Source organism: Pterocles gutturalis, unplaced genomic scaffold, assembly GCF_000699245.1.
Source record: "Pterocles gutturalis isolate BGI_N339 unplaced genomic scaffold, ASM69924v1 scaffold23030, whole genome shotgun sequence".
In the NCBI taxonomy this organism is placed as follows: Eukaryota; Metazoa; Chordata; class Aves; order Pterocliformes; family Pteroclidae; genus Pterocles; species Pterocles gutturalis.
Window position 1 is genome coordinate 413 of NW_010143969.1, and position 16,885 is coordinate 17,297.

The 16,885-nt window shown below is 41.0% G+C and overlaps 1 protein-coding gene across 1 annotated transcript; it reads left to right on the plus strand.

Annotated features, from left to right (window-relative positions):
• Positions 1–1,299: 1,299 nt before the first annotated feature.
• On the plus strand, positions 1,300–15,900 carry GLYR1 (glyoxylate reductase 1 homolog (Arabidopsis); the record flags this gene model as incomplete). The annotated part of the gene is made up of 6 exons (XM_010084964.1): positions 1,300–1,336; positions 2,483–2,562; positions 11,220–11,358; positions 11,932–12,174; positions 15,120–15,206; positions 15,883–15,900. Coding segments are annotated over 6 exons (604 nt in total), but the record flags the coding sequence as incomplete, so codon positions are not given.
• Between the last annotated feature and the right edge of the window lie 985 nt (positions 15,901–16,885).

Sequence of the window (16,885 nt, forward strand, 5' to 3'; positions counted from 1 at the left end):
AGGGCTTGCAAGAAATAGCTAATCCGCAACAGCAAGTGCATGCATTTATATTTATATCCCAGATAAAAAGAAGCGCGTGCTCCAGGCTGTGACAACTGCAGTTTCTCATCTGAAAAATTGACAATGCTGTGAAGTTGTCTAATTTATATAGCAAAGTAAGTAAAGATTGGTTTCTTTTAGCAAATATTTTGTCAAATGAGGTTTTGGGGAGTGCACTGCTCTTGGTGTTGGAATGCAGATTATCCTGCTTTAGTTTCATACATAACAACTTAGACAGGTCCTATCCCTAGAGCCATCGCAGAACTGGAACAATAAGACAGAAACATGTGAAAGGCTTTGATGAATGTCTTGTGCAGCACAAGAATAGAAGCATTGAATGTGAGACTTGCTCACAGTTGCAGCTCTTGACAGTGTTCCTGCCTGACCATCGTTACCAAATCATCTCTGTAGCATTGCCATCTCAGAAGGGGCTGCAGTGCCACTTGCTGAAATTTTTTTGGTTCAGGAGTTGGCAGGCTCCACAGGTTCTTTGCCAGTCTCTTGCAAGACAATGACTGATAAGGTTTTGTGAGAGTACTGCAGCCCGAGTCAGTAACAAGGGTAAGATAAGGATAAAGCTGCTGTGCTGAGCTAAGACTAATGTCTCTTCGTCCTCTGTGAAGGAAGAGTAGTGTTTTGTAGTTTCATAATGGAAACATTTGCAAGCATAGGAAATAAACTTTTTTGCCTTTCTTATGGCTCTTTTATATCTTTAGCATGTTTTACTGTGGTGACGAGTACCTGAAGAGAGTGATAATGGAACACCTGTTCAGGGGATCCTGCCATTAATGCTTTCCTGTGAGAACTTCTAAGAGTCTCAGCTCTCTGAGATGGAAATCAGCAGCTGCTCTGCTCACTAGGTTTTTCTATCCAGATGGATATAAGTTACCAACCTGAACTTTGGTTTGATTAGTTGCATCAAGACTTTTTTCACTTCCTTGTAAGGGAAGATCAGCTCTTAGAAGAGAAATAAGCACTATAGCACTGTATCTTCCAGGCAGTATCTATGCTGCTGCGGTTCTGTTCACTTAAATTCTGATAGTCCAGCGAGTTCATGCAGACTGTTTAGAGGCTTAGTTTAGGTGCAGGTATCTAACAGTGTAATACTTGTGTGTCAACTGCATGTCTTGCCTTTCACGGTAGGTTTTGGGAGTAAATTGTAACTCTTTTGATTTGAAAAATTTGTGATGCAAAAAGGTAGATGTGGGGTAGTTGTTATTTCTCTGGTTCTAGTGTCTAACACTTTTGGTTTTTCTCTAGGGGGAAGCTGGGCCGATATCCTCCATGGCCAGGAAAGGTGAGGTTTGGTTGTTGTGGGTTTTTTTAAATTATTGTTGCTTTCTTAGTTTTTGTTTGGTTTTGCTTTTTCCTTCTGCACAGAGAAAGCTTTGCCTGAAAGTCTTTCCATTATTGTTTAATTTTTTGTTTGTGTTTTTGTTTTTTTTTAATACATACCCCACAAATCTAAACTGTGAACCAGTTTAGGGCTTTATTTGAGAAGTTCAACCTGTTACTAACAGCTGTTAGTTCAGATGGAATGAAAAGCAACAGAGAGCAGTTCATCCAGCTCTGGAACTGATTGTGTTTCCCAGATTTAGTTATTTAATCCCTGTCACTTTCTGCAAGACAGGTTCCTTTCCTCTTGTGGTGAATTGGTTAAGTGCACTGTGTTAAATCATAGAAATAAAGAGTATGGCTTCTTAAGTTACTGTTTTAGAGCTACGTTTTTTGGATAATAATTCTGGGAGTAGGGAGTAGTTAAACTTTCTCTTCTGGTTTGGTTGGTTTTTTTCTGATGAAAGGTGAAAAATATTTTTTAAATAATTAAATTTTATATGTGCGATTTTTATTGTTTTTACTTCTCTGAAAGAACTTGGGCTTTATTTTTTGGTGTAGGTATGAGGACTAAACGTGCTGAGATAACAGCATGCATGTGGCAGGCAAAAATGTTGTCAATGTGGCTGACAACCATAAAAGTTCCGTTACTGGATCAAGTTAGGTCCAGGCTCCCCTGCAGTCTTTCAGGTGTCACCTGTGTGATGGTTTTCTCTTTACTAATATGTTAAACTTTATAAGCAATGTGTTCTGGGAGTAAAGGCAAAGCTTTAAGTGTAAATTTAAAAAGTTAACTAAGTGGAACAAACTTTAATTTAGCTTTCTAAATTTTGAAAAGGATTTCTAGCTAATCTATTTGGGATAGGGAGAAGAAAACCTCACTAAGAATGGGAATTTGGGTACTTTTTCACTCTGCTCACAGCATACCCATATCTAAGGAAATACATGAGTTACATATTCACTTGAAAGACTTAAAACAGTTTCAAGTTCTCTTCCTAGTCAGATTTTAAAAAATAATATCTACCATAGCTGTAACACATGACAGTAAAATCACAGAGTATAAATTTTCATTATGTGCTTTTTAACTGCCACTTTTAATCGCCTTCAGATTGTTAATCCACCTAAAGATCTGAAGAAACCTCGTGGAAAGAAGTGCTTCTTTGTGAAGTTTTTTGGAACAGAAGATCAGTACGTACCTGCTTGTTTTCATCGGGTGAAAATACTGTGCCATATAATATGGGTCTTTCGTGGAAGAAATATTTACTAACACAGTAACAAAGGATTGTCTGTGATCTACATGCAGAAAGATTGAACTATTACTGCGTGCTATAGCCACTCTTGTGGGTTTATGAAGACAGTAAAGACTTGCGTACTCAGTCATGTTAGGATTTTAGTTGCTGCTGTGAAGGAAGGTTCTTGGTAGCTTGCTATTTTTAGGGGAGTAGGTGTGACGTGACTGGGTTAGATTATAGCATGTAACTGTGTCTGAGAAAGGTATAGCTAAGAGTATTCATTTTTTTTCCTGCCAGGCAAATAAAAGCCGTGTGGTTGCCATTTGTAAAAGAATATACTGTCATACCTGGTGACTGAAAACGTTCTTGCTGTGCCTTGGGAAGACTTAACACTATAGGAAAGCCAAAACTGTGTTAGACTACCGTTTTGCAGGGCAGAATTTATTGATTCCAAACATGTGTACAAAATCATAGTTGTCTTAGACTTAGGTACTTATGAACTGGAAAAAAAACCCCAAAACCTGAGAACTTGGGGATTTCATGAAACTGAAAATTATTTTGCAAATTTTTCAGTTTTTCCCTTCATTTTCTGCTATTTTGCGTTAAGTCATGCAATAAGGGAGAAAATGACAAAAATCCGCAGAAGACTAGAAAACCCTTTACCTTTTGGAAAAAAGGTAACAAGACCTGAGACCATTTAATGGATGTTTCTTAAGGAAATTATTTTGGACTGCTAAATTATTTTTGCTCAATATATAAAAATCATTTGCCATTAAGAACTGGGGTCTAAACTTGATGGAGTAGAAGTGAATGCTGCATACTGATAGGAAGGTTTGTGGGATTTCTAGTAATATAAGGCAGGTGAAGGTTGGTTTGAGGGCAGAGGGTTTTTTTGGTGCTGGTGTTGTTGTTAAACATGGTTATTTGAGCTAATCAAGCTTTCAAAATTGAGGAGATCAACTATTTGTATCCTGATTATTTGTTCTTGATTCTTTTATTCATGTTATTTAATCAAATATAGAGATGTTTTGTATTAAGACCAGTTTGAAAGAGTGTTCATATGTCTGGGGTACAGCAGCTGAGATAAGAAGCCTGATTGCAAATGAAGAGTTCAGAGCTGCAAAGTAATTTTATTACACGGTTCTAGAGCTCTGGCTAGGGAAAATCCAGTTGTCTGGCACACCAAGGTAGTGTGGTTGTTGTCATGTCTTCCCCTCCCCCCCAGTCTCCAGCTTGTGAAATTTAATAATTCCCTGCTAGGTAATGATGATTTAGAAATTTGCTTGCTTTGACTGCCATACTCTACCTGAAATTAAATAGAAATAAATACTGTCCCCTTTGTTTTTCTTTTAAAATAGTACTGATAGAAGAGAGAGAAGCTTGTGTGCCTGTTCTGTCCTGACTTGGAACTTTAAAAGAGTGTGCTGGTTAGAACTGTGCTGTTCTAACCAGTGTGCTGCTTGAGAAAATCCTTATCTTTGAGTGTAACCAACAAACCATATCACGAAAAATGTAAAGGATTTCACTTACAATGTGAGCATGAAGCAAAAATCCCTTGACTTATTTGGTACAAGTAAACTAATGTGTTTCCCAAATACTTTTTTCTAGGTGTATATGAACAGTGGAAATATGTAACTGACAAAATGTCACTAGCCTACATCATGAACAGCATGATGAATAAATAGGATGCAGAGCTCCATCACTGACTGTAGTCTGTGGTGTGATGGGTACACTGACTCATACTAATATTCTGGTGCATGTTGCTTCTGTTTTCTAGCCCTTTGCTCTTTATGCCATTTTCAAGTTTGTAAGGTGACATTGCCACTGATCCATTTTTACAGCTCTTTTGTTGTTGCCTTACTCTGTCAAGGTTTAACAGGTGAGAATCTGGATGTAAACCATTTGCCTATTGCCCAGTGTGTGTAAGGGGAGAGTGATGCTAGTTGCTGGGTAGAATGTCTCTCAAACTTCAGAGGGTGGTTGCCAGCCAGTTTGCCAGCTGGTTTGTCACTGTCACAATCTCAGACTTGATAGTCTTATTTTCTTCTGAGGTTTCCCTGGTGACTGCTGTGGCCAGAAATGCCACAGTTTCAGGCTAGGTAAAAATGGTTTCCTCCTGACTTATGTGGCTCCAGTTTGCCATACCAAAGATTGAGGAGAAAGCTGCTTAGAAGTAAGAACTGTTGTGCGTGCATCTGAGTGGAGTGGATGGGTGAATAAAAACATACAGATGAGTTTGGAAGTGGTATTGGTATAGTGTAGTGGTTTTGGTGTAGTGTATTGATAGGTTTTGGTTGTTTGTGAAATCCTGAATAGCTTAGGATACAGCACAGAAGAAAATGTGTTTTTCTTTACCCGTGAATTGAATACTAATACTTACCGGCCCAGTGCAATGCTGCAGTGACCAAGGAAATGCATTAACTGGAAGGCTGTAAGTTGTTTTGGCCAAAGACATAAAAGACAGAGCAGGAGTGCATTCAGACTGTGCTCTAAGACCTGTCTTTTGATAAAGTTGCTACTGAACTCTATGCTCCTTATGCTTATTGTGTTGGTGGAGTTAGTTGTTTATGTCACTTTCAAACTAATAGGTTTTCTGGAAGAAAAGGATTCTCTACCCATGGAAGAAGAATTTGCTTATTTGTTTAAACTGTGAAGTACACCTGTGCTTTACCACAGTGGAAGCTACCTTGATGTTCATGGTAGTAATATAATATCCATGTCCTATTCTAAGTGATTGCCTTAATTGTGATGCACATACTCATTAATGTCTCTTATTAACTTTTTCTCTAAACCGATGGGAGATTTTTCTAGTCTGCCTAGGCGTTCTTTTTCTGACTATCTCTTCTCAGAGTAAGTCACATTAAAAGGATTCTTCATCTGAAATTGAGAAGAGCTGATGCTTGGTTCCCCATAGGCCTGGCAAGCAGGTAACAACATCCAATTATGGGATTATAAACAACAATTTTAGTTTAGTCTTTCTAAACAGAAGTGGAACTTTCCCCTCTTGTCTGTGTTTCTAACTGTGCTTTTCAGATAGCTTTTAAGATCCCCTTTTGTTTCCTAAGCTATAGTCTTGTCCTAGGAAATCTTTGTAGATCATTCCAGTAGTCAAGTACTGGGATGTAAGAACTTGCACACTGCTATATGTGTGCGTTCGTTGCTCTTAATAGTTAGAGCCATGTTGTGGTTTTGTGTGGTGGGTTTTTTGGTAGCAGGGGAGGGGGTACCATGATGGCTCCTGTAAGAAGCTTCTGAAAGTTCCCCCAGCTCCAAGTCGAACCCAGCTCTGGCCAAGGCTGAGCCCATCAGCAGCTCTGTGAATGACATACTGAAGAGAGGGCACAGCGCATGGAGGGGCCGTGCGGCCCCGGGCAGGGCCTGGCCTGGTTGGTCCTCTAGCTGCCTGCCCAGCCTCCTCTGCAGCCCAGTCTGCTACTGTGGCCCAGGCTTCCACACAGCTGACCCAGCACAGCCCCTGCCCAAGGGCCAGGAGTTTCTCAGGAGCCAGCAAAAGAACCTGTGGTGGAGAGAGGAACAGGACATGAGAGACAACTATGCAGACACGAAAGTCAGTGAAGAGAAAGTAGCAGGAGGAGGTGCTGGAGCAGAGAGTCCCCTGCAGCCCATGGAAGACTGCATGCTGGAAGAGGTGGCTGTGCCTGCCCACGCAGTCCATGGAGTGTGATAATTCATGGAGATTTAATGGTGGAGCAGACACCATCCTATAGCCCATAGAGGACCCCGCACTGGAGGAGGTGGCTGCGCCCAGAGGAGGCCATGACTCCATGGAAGGGATCCACACCAGAGCAGTCAGTGGAGAACTGCAGCCCATGGAAAGGACTCGCCGCATTGGAATAGTTTGTGAAAGACTCTCACGTGAGAGGGACCCCACACTGGGGCAGGGAAGACTGTGAGGAGCCCTCCCCTGGGCAGGAAGGAGTGGCAGAGACAACATGGACTGACTGCAACCCCCATTCCCTGCCCCCTGTGCTGCCAGGGGGGAGAAGGTAGAGAAATTGGGAACAAAGCCTTTGGGCCCAGGAAGAATGGAGGGGTGGGGGAGAGGGGCCTTTCTAAGAAGTAAATCTCTTTCACATTATGTTACTCTGTTTTTGATTGTTAACATATTAAATTTTTTTTGTGTTTTCCCCAAGTCAAGTCTGTCTCTTACCCATGACCATAAGTGGTGAGTGATCCCTCCCTGATCTTGTCTCGACCCATGAGGTTTTTACCCTTTGTTATCACAATTTTCCTCCCCATCCCACCGGAGGGGAGAGCAAGAGGCTGCGTGGCGGTTAGTTGCCGGGTGGCCTTGGGGTAGCCTTAAAACCGTGACTGGCAGGCCCATAGCCTACAGGACTTTCTTGGTGTGCTTCATCCAGTTCAAAATGTTCCTGCATTTCATGGCTTGCGTGGGAATTGTTTATGACATTGTCAAAACTAAAAATAAATCATTGCTTTGAAGATATAATAGAATTGTAGAATTTTGCTATGTTTCTTAGAGATACTAGGGAGAGTCATGCAGTCATCAGAGATGTGTGTACAAACACATGCATTCACTTCCCATCCCACCCTCTTCCCCCCTTAGATATTTTTTAGTAGCCAAATGGTTTGTCAGACTTGTATATCAAAGTCTTAATAGAAAGTTGGAGCAGTCCATTCTTACTCATAGCACCTTTTTGAAGCATCAGTACAAAACTAAAGAGTCTTGCTAAATGTGGTGGGGTTAAGGGGCACTTCCTGACTTGATATATTCAGGAAAAATTGGAGGAAGCTTGCAATCCAAGATAATAGTCTGCAGTGATTTTAGCACAGAACTTTGCCTTCCTGTCCGTATCCTGTTGGGATACCTGCCCTCTTCTTCTGCCACTGCTCTCTCACTGGTTTTCAAGGAGAGAGAAATTTACGAATGTAGTTTTTCTAAAATGTTCTTTCAGGTTCTGACATCAGAAAACACTTGCTTAAAGTTTGCCAGGTGTTGGAGGTGGTACCCTTTGGCAGTCTGAGGAGCTGGAGGGTATGGGCTAAGCAGACAGAGGGGGTTAGCTTCCATTGCTGGTGTTTCTCTCTTAGGCAGATTATCCCATGCAGAGCTCTGTGTTTCTGTAGCCAGACTGTTGTACAGCAGAGCCAGCTGGAATGCTGTTAGACATCTCTGTGGGCAGAGTGCCATAGCTGAAAATCACTATAATCAAAACTTTTCCACCTCTTACTGATATCTTTGGATGCATAAGTACTCTGCAAAACAAAAAAAAAAAAATTTGTTGCACAGATTTGAAAAATCTAATACTTAGAATTTCTTTCACCATTGCCCTGCTGCTTGTTTTCTTTTGCTAATTATCCCCTCCTTTTAGCTGCATGGACGTTTATTCTAATTTAGTGTGGTCATTTTTGTATTATTTTTCCATTAAGAAGCTTATGTATTGAATTCCAGAGTCCAGCCGTTTGAGTTGTTTTACTGATGAAGATCTGGGCTTTCCCTTTTAACAGCAGGAAACCCATCTTGATTTCTCTGTTGTGTGCTCACACACTGGGCTCGTAAATAACCAAGCAATTTTCTTTTGACTTTCAGCATTGATTGCGTTAGCATTTAGTATGGGCATCTAAACTGCTACGCTGTAAAACTTTATGAAATATTTCCCAGGCTGTAATAAGTAATAGAAATTTGGAGATACAGTGCCACTGTTTTCCGTCTCTTGACTGTAAGGCTTTCAAAAAGTGAGTACTTGTGGATATTCCTCCACTTTAATTTCTCCAGTTTATCGTTAGGAATTTGATATCTTTAGACTGGCAGAGAGTGTCTAGAAAGTCAAGGGTTTTAAGGTCTCCTTTCCTGTGCTAAGTTAGTTTGTGGATTTGAATCTGCTATGTCTTGTTGCATCTCTTTTGAGACATTGTTTTCCGTGCATCTCCAGGTCACATTCATACTTGACCTTGCTTTACAAGCATTCTGATTTTTGATTATTGTTCATGAATGTAACAAGGATTTTACATGAGTAGTGCTTTTATAAATGCGATATTTTTTGGAGGGGATGAGGAAGGATATGGAGAAATGAACAGAGAAACCCATTACTAATGTATCTTGTTTACATCTTTTCACTTTCCATTTAGCCCATTCTTTACAGATTCCAGCTGACTCTGTGCAGCAGTATGAATGCAATTTCATCTTAAATATGACATCTTCAGTAATGTCACTGATGCTTTTCTAGGGCATTAATTCATTGCTGAGTCAGGAGAGAAGGAGTAGCTCCTTTTATATGTTGTGTCCTAGAGACTTCTTGAATACTTGCCTTCATTGGCTTTGAGGTTATTGCTTAACAGAGAGAGATCTTATCTATAAACATGAACTATTTTGTTTGGTGGAAAGGGCTTTTGTTTTCAAGTGTTTAAAACATTGCACACAAATGTTTTATGAATATCTGATGTCAAAAGACATCGTCGTATCTTATAGAAGGTTGTCCAGGTACATGACACACAAAGGATAAACTCGAAAGGAAAAGATCGTTGTTTTTTCTTATTTTTGACCCTGAGGCAACATCTAAGACTTTTTCACTTATTAGTTTGTCTCAGATATCTAGCTCTTTGTCCTGCAGGATCGCAAGTGCCAAGGTGTACCTTTGAAGCCAGGAGCCGGAAACCTTTGTGCTTCAGACTGTCTCCATACCAAAGGAAAAGTAATGTGGAAAGAAGCTAATGAACACGTGCAGTGAGGAGGGATAGAATGTGCAGAATCCTAAGAGAATGCCTTGATAGAAAATAAGTTATTTTTATTTAAAAATTCAACTCTGTCAATAACATTTAATGTGATTTATTATAATAGACTTGAAAATTTTGTTTCCTTTTTATATATAATGGAAGTGCTTCTCATGAGCTGATGTTCTCTAGCACCTAGGGATGCATTGACACTGAGTGCCATACAGAAGAGTTTTACAGTATAAGAGAATTGTAAATGTCTGGGCAGCTAGGAGGGATTCTCTGAATAGCTGCTGGATGGTGGGCTCTAGTGTGAAAGTCATGATTTGACTTGTTATATTCTGTTAAGTCGGTTATTAGGAAGATGATGTAAACTAAGCAAAAGGATTCAGCTTTGCATGTGAACGAGTACTGGGTTCGCCTTCCAGGCTATGGTGGAATCGTGGTGTAGGCTATACTGGCAGTGTGGAAAGGATGCATTTTTGCAGTCAGTTCTAGCAGGAGGCCTCCTCTCTCCAAATGCAACCCAAAAAGTTTCAGTCTACCTTAAGCAAGCTGATTCCTGACTGCAAACAGTGGCTAGTGCCAGTGAAGACAAAGATCTCCATAAAATTTTAAAGAGTTTATTGGGCTTTTCTACTTCGCGAAGAAAGGACAAGCAAGATCCAGCAAAGCATTAGTATTATCGTTGTTGTTATTATTTTCACCTTTATGAGGTGACATGATGTTTACAGTGTCTGAAAAGGCAGCAATTAAACCACTTCACCTGCTAGACCGCACTGGAGAATATATAAAACCTGTAATCGTGGCTAGTCAATATTTGTAACATAGAGGTGTTTTGGGACGAGAGAAGTTTGGTTTGACTGGTTTTTACTGTGTGCTGGCCTGCTGTATGCTAAGAAGCGCTGCTGGCCATCCTAGCGTAGGAAAAGCTTTTCTAAAACTCATCCAGGTCTGTTTTCAGTAGAATGGAAATAGCTTTGTAACAGTGTGGCTGATAAGCCTGGGCTTGAATCTGGGGAGAGAGGAACGTGGTCTAATCTCTGTGAGGGCCACAAGGACTGTTGAAAGCAAAGGAATTCCCCTAAGCTGAAGAAGTGGTAGAAGAGCTTGTCAAACTGAAGAAACGCGGAGTTGTCACCCTGTACTTGACCACTTAACCGTTTGGTAAATGTCAAGAAGTCCTATTTAGCAACAGTGGAAACAGGGAAGTCAGTTGAGTTTCCTCAAAGGACTGCAGTCAGGTTAATACTTTACTACTGTACCACTTTATCTTAAAATATTAACAGTGAAGAAAATGGTTATTTTTCCTCAAAAGTGAAAATGTTGTTTTCATATAGAGTATCAAGGTACATCAAATATGCTAACTTTATTTTATTTGCGGTTGGCTCTATTGTGAAATACGTAATTTTGGTTTTTTTACTGGTTTTTGCAGACACTTGTGTGTGCATAGTGCGTTTGAGCAAGGGATTGATGGCTTAGAATTGTTACATGGCCTTTGCTTTCAGCAACTTCTCAAGCAGATTCAGATTATTTGCAGCCTTCGGTGGAGGCATGTGATTGTGGGTGTTCCTCCTGGTGATACAAGAGCAGTCACTAGACTGCCTTTGTTCTAAACAAGTGCCTATGATTACATCCAAAAGCTGTCTTTCTGATAGAGAATATGAGTAACGCTTAGAGCAGAGCAGTGCTGTCATAAGAGGGTATAAAACTTGAGAAACCAAGTAAAAGTGTCAGAAGGAAGTTCTTGGTGAGTGCAAAAATCACAGCCCTTCAGGTTGTAGGGAGCAAGTGACTTTGGGCTGCTATTATGTGTTGGTCTGGAGAAAAGAAGTGTATCTGTGTTTCTCAAAGTGAGATGGTTGTGAGAGTTGCTGTTTGGAGAATATAACTAACTTTTTTTTTTTTTTTGGTTTCTAGTGCTTGGATCAAAGTGGAGCAGCTGAAGCCTTATCACCCTCACAAAGAGGAAATGATAAAGATTAACAAGGGGAAGCGCTTCCAGCAAGCTGTGGATGCTGTAGAGGAGTTTCTTAGAAAAACCAAAGTCAAGGACCAGGTGAGTGGGCTCTTTTTTACTGTGTCACTAAAACAAGCCTTGTCATGAATGATGGTGAGATGTATTTTTATGTGTTGCCTCTGGCAAGTTGGGGAAGGATTTGTTTTCATTACTTGGTGGTTTGGTTTTTTTTCTTTCCTATCCTGTCTTCCTCCCCATTCAGTCTTGTTTGGTAGGAAAAAAGTGTTGTTAAACTGGTGGAGAAACTGAAGAGGCTAACTGATCTGCTTATGATGATTTGATAAATCAGTTTTAAGCCTTGGTCTAGAATTTGATATTTACTAATCTTGTCTTGAGTATATTGGAAGTGCATATATGTGCACGCACTCCCAGCAAGTCTTCAAGTGGCCTGTTCTGTTGCTTGCTTGAACTGATATGTTTTTGCAGGAGAGCTAACCAGGAACTTCACTCACCGGCTTCGAAGGGCTAACAAATATCTAGTTTTCAAGTTACTGTCCTGTTGTTTTGCTTAATAGTAGTCAGCACAGAGTCCTTCGCATCCTTGGTTTTGCATGAAAATCATTCCAGCTCTTCTCTTCTTTCCTTACCCTCTTCTATTCTGTAATCTCTCAGGCGTCTTCCCATAACTCCAATGAAGAGAAGAATCGACGTAATTCCAGTGAAGAAAGAGGCAAGCAATCTGCTGGTGAAGAGAAGCGTAAAGCCAGTTTGTCTGAAGGGAAGCTGAAGAAGGGCACAGGGGAAGGAAAAAAGAGGGTCTCTTCTGTATCGTCAGAGAGAGGATCAAAATCACCTTTGAAAAGAGCCCAGGAGCAGAGCCCCCGAAAGCGGGGGCGTCCACCCAAGGATGAGAAGGTTTGTGTTGTGCATGTCCGCCAGTGCCCTTTGGACTTTGCTGATGGACTCTAGGGCTGACTGGCACCTTGACTAAAAGGCCAGCAGGAAAAGTCAGTTCAGTATCAGGTTTTTTAAGCTGTTCCATGTTACTGCTTCTAGACCATTTGTCTGCCTGATACCTTTGGCAAGCATATTGTTGATTCTTCCTGTAATTTTTACTAGTTAGTTATTTTGAGTGGCTCTATTTATATGTTTGAGAGGGCTTTGAGAGCTGTATCGTGAGATTCCACCTTCCATCTTGCCATCCATCAAGTTCAGTTAGTGAAGAGATGTCCTCTTCATCTGATTCCTGACTTCTCCCGTCTCATCTACTTTGTGTGATTAAGTCATTAGTAGTCACTTCACCCTCAGTACTTGCAGAGGGTGGGGTATTCCTAAGGGCTAGGGCTTAAAGAAGAAACTCTTCTAGCCTGGGGAATCCATCAGAAGCTATAGGATATACTTCCATCCTCCATTATAAAGGTCCAGCCTTGGAGCATTATTATTTTATCCCCATTACTTCCCTGTTATTTCTGAATGTTGTGTCAGCAACAATACCCACCAATACTTTTGTCTACCCTCATCTAGAGTTCCAGCCTTTTTATTTATTGTAGAACTCACTGTTGTGGTCCAGATCTTCCTTTTCCAAATGGATAATGATTTCAGTGGATTATTACAATGCACGTGCTCTGTCGGAGACTGCGCCTGAAGACCACTGGGAGACAGCTGATACACCATGCAGCAGCCTGCTTGCTCATCTGTGCTTCAAAGGGATTACATTATGCTGTGCTTCACAATCTTTGCTTTCAGTGCACTTCTGGATGCAAGTCAAGATGGTAGTCTTTGATCTCCAGAATTATGAATGGATTGACCTTCACTGGTTGAACAGCAAACTCTCTTGATGTAGTAAAATGAAGCTGGTCATCTCAGATATTGCATATGAAGGAAAAACTGGCTTTTTTTTTTTTTTTTTAGAGCCAGCTTCTGTTAAATCAGGTCCCATCAGTTTATCCTTTTGGGGGTAGCTGGGGGAGGAGAGGAATGGATGCATATTTGTGAATTCTTACTAATCATTACAGGACTTGTGACTTGACTGATGGAAACACTTTACCAGCAGCATACTTTCACCTTTCAAAGTGTCTGGCTATGAGCATGTTGTACCTTCACATATTTCTGTTACAATAACCCACAGGGCCTTTTTTTCCCCACTTGCAAGATGCTTTTGTGTCTTTGAGATAGATTTATTCCAAAATTGATCAAAACTGATGGCTGGGAGAATTCTGATTGTGCTGACACACTGCGTGCTTAGGTTTTGCTGTATTAGCTACCTCACAGTATCAGAGCACTTTGAGTGAGTGAATTGTGGTAGTAGAAATTCACTGGTAAATTACAGGTGGAAGAGTTTTATATGACTTATCACAAAGAAGTGGCCAGGTATGTGATAAATGTCTGGCCACAGACCATGAAAATAAGCAGGCTAATGGAGGGAAGTAGTCTTATAGCTTCTGGAAAGTAGTGTACTGACAATTAAAGAAATTGCCATGAAAATATAACAATACTACCTTAGTACTATTTTTCAGCCTGTGAAATAATTTTGAAATCTTGCTGTCGTCTTACCTGTTTCTCATAATTTCCCAAAATTCTTAGCCCTAGCACAGAAAACACTTGTGTCATTGTCCTGAATTACTGCCGCGTTGGGATTTGGGAGTTTTTGCTCCATCACAGTCCAAATTCTGGCTTTCCAAGTAATAAGGATGCACAAAATTAAAAGATCAAGTTGTTGCTGAGGTGTGCTCTATCTAGAAATGCTCTGTAGGCATACATGATCATTCAAATACTCTTTTTCAAGCTTACATTAATATTTTCAAAGGACCAACATAACTTCATAGGTATCAGAGGAGGTTTAATCCACACTTTACCAGTTGAAACAGGAGTGTGGTCTCTAAGGAGAGGATTTTAGAGTGCAAGGCTCTCCTTAGACTGAAATGACACTTTAAGGTTGGAGGCTGATGGCTAAATTGTCCCTGCTAACAGTTGCATCAGTCTGGGTTACCTCCAGGAGTCTTGCTCTTTATGCAAACAGTGCTCTTCTCTTGTGGTTCTGCGTGGACACTAAGGTCTATTGTGCATTTTAAGAAAGTAATTTTGGAGGGAAGATAATGTGATTCCATTCCTGAACCCTCATTTCAGGAAGATAACACATACTATGCAGAAGTCCTTCATGTTGTCTTCATATAGCATAAAGACCTATATGTCTACAGCATATGTCTATGACCTATAGCATAAAGACCTATTTTAAACCTATATATCTTAGGGAAATAAGAAAGATAAATTTTAATCTGCTCAACAGTAAAAAACCTGATTCATTAAATATTACCGTGACATTACAAATCAAGGCCTGTCAAATTAATGGGGCAGTCCACATATCCATTTCTGTTTGATGGATTCTGCAAACTTGAGCAGATATGTCTGTCAGCATCATGCTTTAAAGTTTCTCCTGTTAACAGGTAGGCTACTTTTTTATGACAGTGGATTAGAAGAGTTCAGACCCCTGATTGTGCTGTTGTTCTTCACCCATTTGCATTTATCAGGGGAAGATGCGGGATCATCAAATGGTGTTCATTTGCTTCTCTGCTCATTGCATGACTACACAAGTACAGTGATTCCTCTTGTGTATGAAAAATGGATTCACCAGAAGCCATAACTGTGGTTGAATTCCTTTGTTGGCAGTTCACGTTTTCTTCACCTCATCTGTGTTGTTAATACGCTGTGTGTTTAAATATGAACTCGTCATGGAAAAGCGTGAAATGGAAGGCATTTGTAGTGCTTTTCAGAACTCTGTATGTGTGCTCATGATCAACGTGCTGTGGCCAGTCACTGAGCCAGCTTGTAAGCTCTTTCTGATCCTCCTTCTGTCTCCTCAGGACCTCACAATTCCAGAGTCAAGTACAGTGAAGAGAGTGATGACTGGAACAGTGGCTGGATTTAAATGGCCGCCAAGCGTCAGTGAGGTGAGAAACTTTACAACATGTGTGATTTAGGAACTGAGTTTGTGAAAGCAAATCTAGAACTTTTTGTCTGGGCTGTAAAAAACCTTCTGTAGGAACAAAATAAGATGCTCTTATTCTGTCATTCTGTAGTGTAACAAAGCTACACAATATCCTGGATAATTAAGAAGTATGCTTTCAGTGAGATTTCAGTCTTTGTGGAACTATTTGCAGATTCACACTTAACTTACTGCACTCATTTTTGCACTTCCTGTTTCAAAAGTGTTTCTGGAACTGGCTTCCCAAAACTGGAGGAGGTGATGTGGATAGTCTCTCCCTCTCTGGATACTATTGTATGGGGTGGTTTCATGTGATTTCCCTCATAAGCAGCTTATGGAAACCTTTAATTTTTCTGCATAAATAAGTGATCAGTAAAGCAGAGTAAGAGCAGCATGACTCTAGGCTCGTGCATATGACACTGACTGGGGAGGTGTGGTACCTGGGCCTGAAGTCCTTGTTGCTGTTAACACTGTCAGAAGCTAGCCCATATTAAGTTTAATCTTCAGCTGAGAATGCTGTTTTAAGGAGTTCTTGGAAGCTGGAAAATAAGTGTTTTCCCTTGAGAAGAGGAAGAAGTGAGATATGAGATCTCTTCCTCCCATGTTAATCTTGCTCATAAGCTTCTTTGGTTTTTCTACAGATGTCCAAAACCGATTAGTTTTACTTTAATGGCTTTGATTTTGAGAATGAAACACACTATAAACTGCTTAATTGAAACAGGCTGCTTGATGCAGCTGATACATTTTACCCACCCATTTAGGAGGACTAAGGAGAATCTCCGTCCTTTATTGGATGTAGGAGAAAACATAGTGACAAAAGATGAGGAAAAAGGCTGGGGTACTTAATGCCTTCTCAGCCTCAGTCTTTAATAGTAGGACCAGTTGTTCTCTGGGTAGCTAGCCTCCTGAGAGGGGAGACAGGGATGGGAAGCAGAATGAAGCCCCTGTAATCCAAGGGGAAATGGTTAGCAACCTGGTGCACAGCTTAGACATACACCAGTCTATGGGACTGGATGGGATCCACCACAGGGTACTGAGGGAGCTGGCAGGAGTGATCACCAAGCCACTTGCAACCATTTGTCAGCAGCCCTGCCTAAGTAGGGAGATCCCAGCTGACTGGAAGATAGCAAATGTGATGCCCATCTACAAGAAGGAGTGGAAGGAGGATCTGGGGAACTACAGGCCTGTCAGTCTGACCTCAGTGCCGGGGAAGGTTGTGGAGCACACCATCTTTAGTGCCATCACATGGCACATACAGGACAACCAGGTGATCAGGCCCAGTCAGCATGGGTTTATGAAAGGCAGGTCCTGCTTGACCAATCTGATCTCCTTCTGTGATGAAGTAGCCCACTTAGTGGATGAGGGAAGGGCTGCGGATGTTGTCCACTTAGACTTCAGTAAAGCTTTTGACACTGTTTCCCACAGCATTCTACTGGCAAAGCTGTCTGCTCATGGCTTGGATGGGTGTACTCTTTGCTGGGTAACAAAACTGGCTGGATGGCTGGGCCCAAAGAGCGGCAGTGAATGGAGTTAAATCCAACTGGCAGCCGGTCACAGGTGGTGTTCCCCAGGACTCAGTACTGGGGCCAGTTCAGTTTAATATAATTATCAATGATCTGGATGAGGGGGTTGAGTGCACTCTCA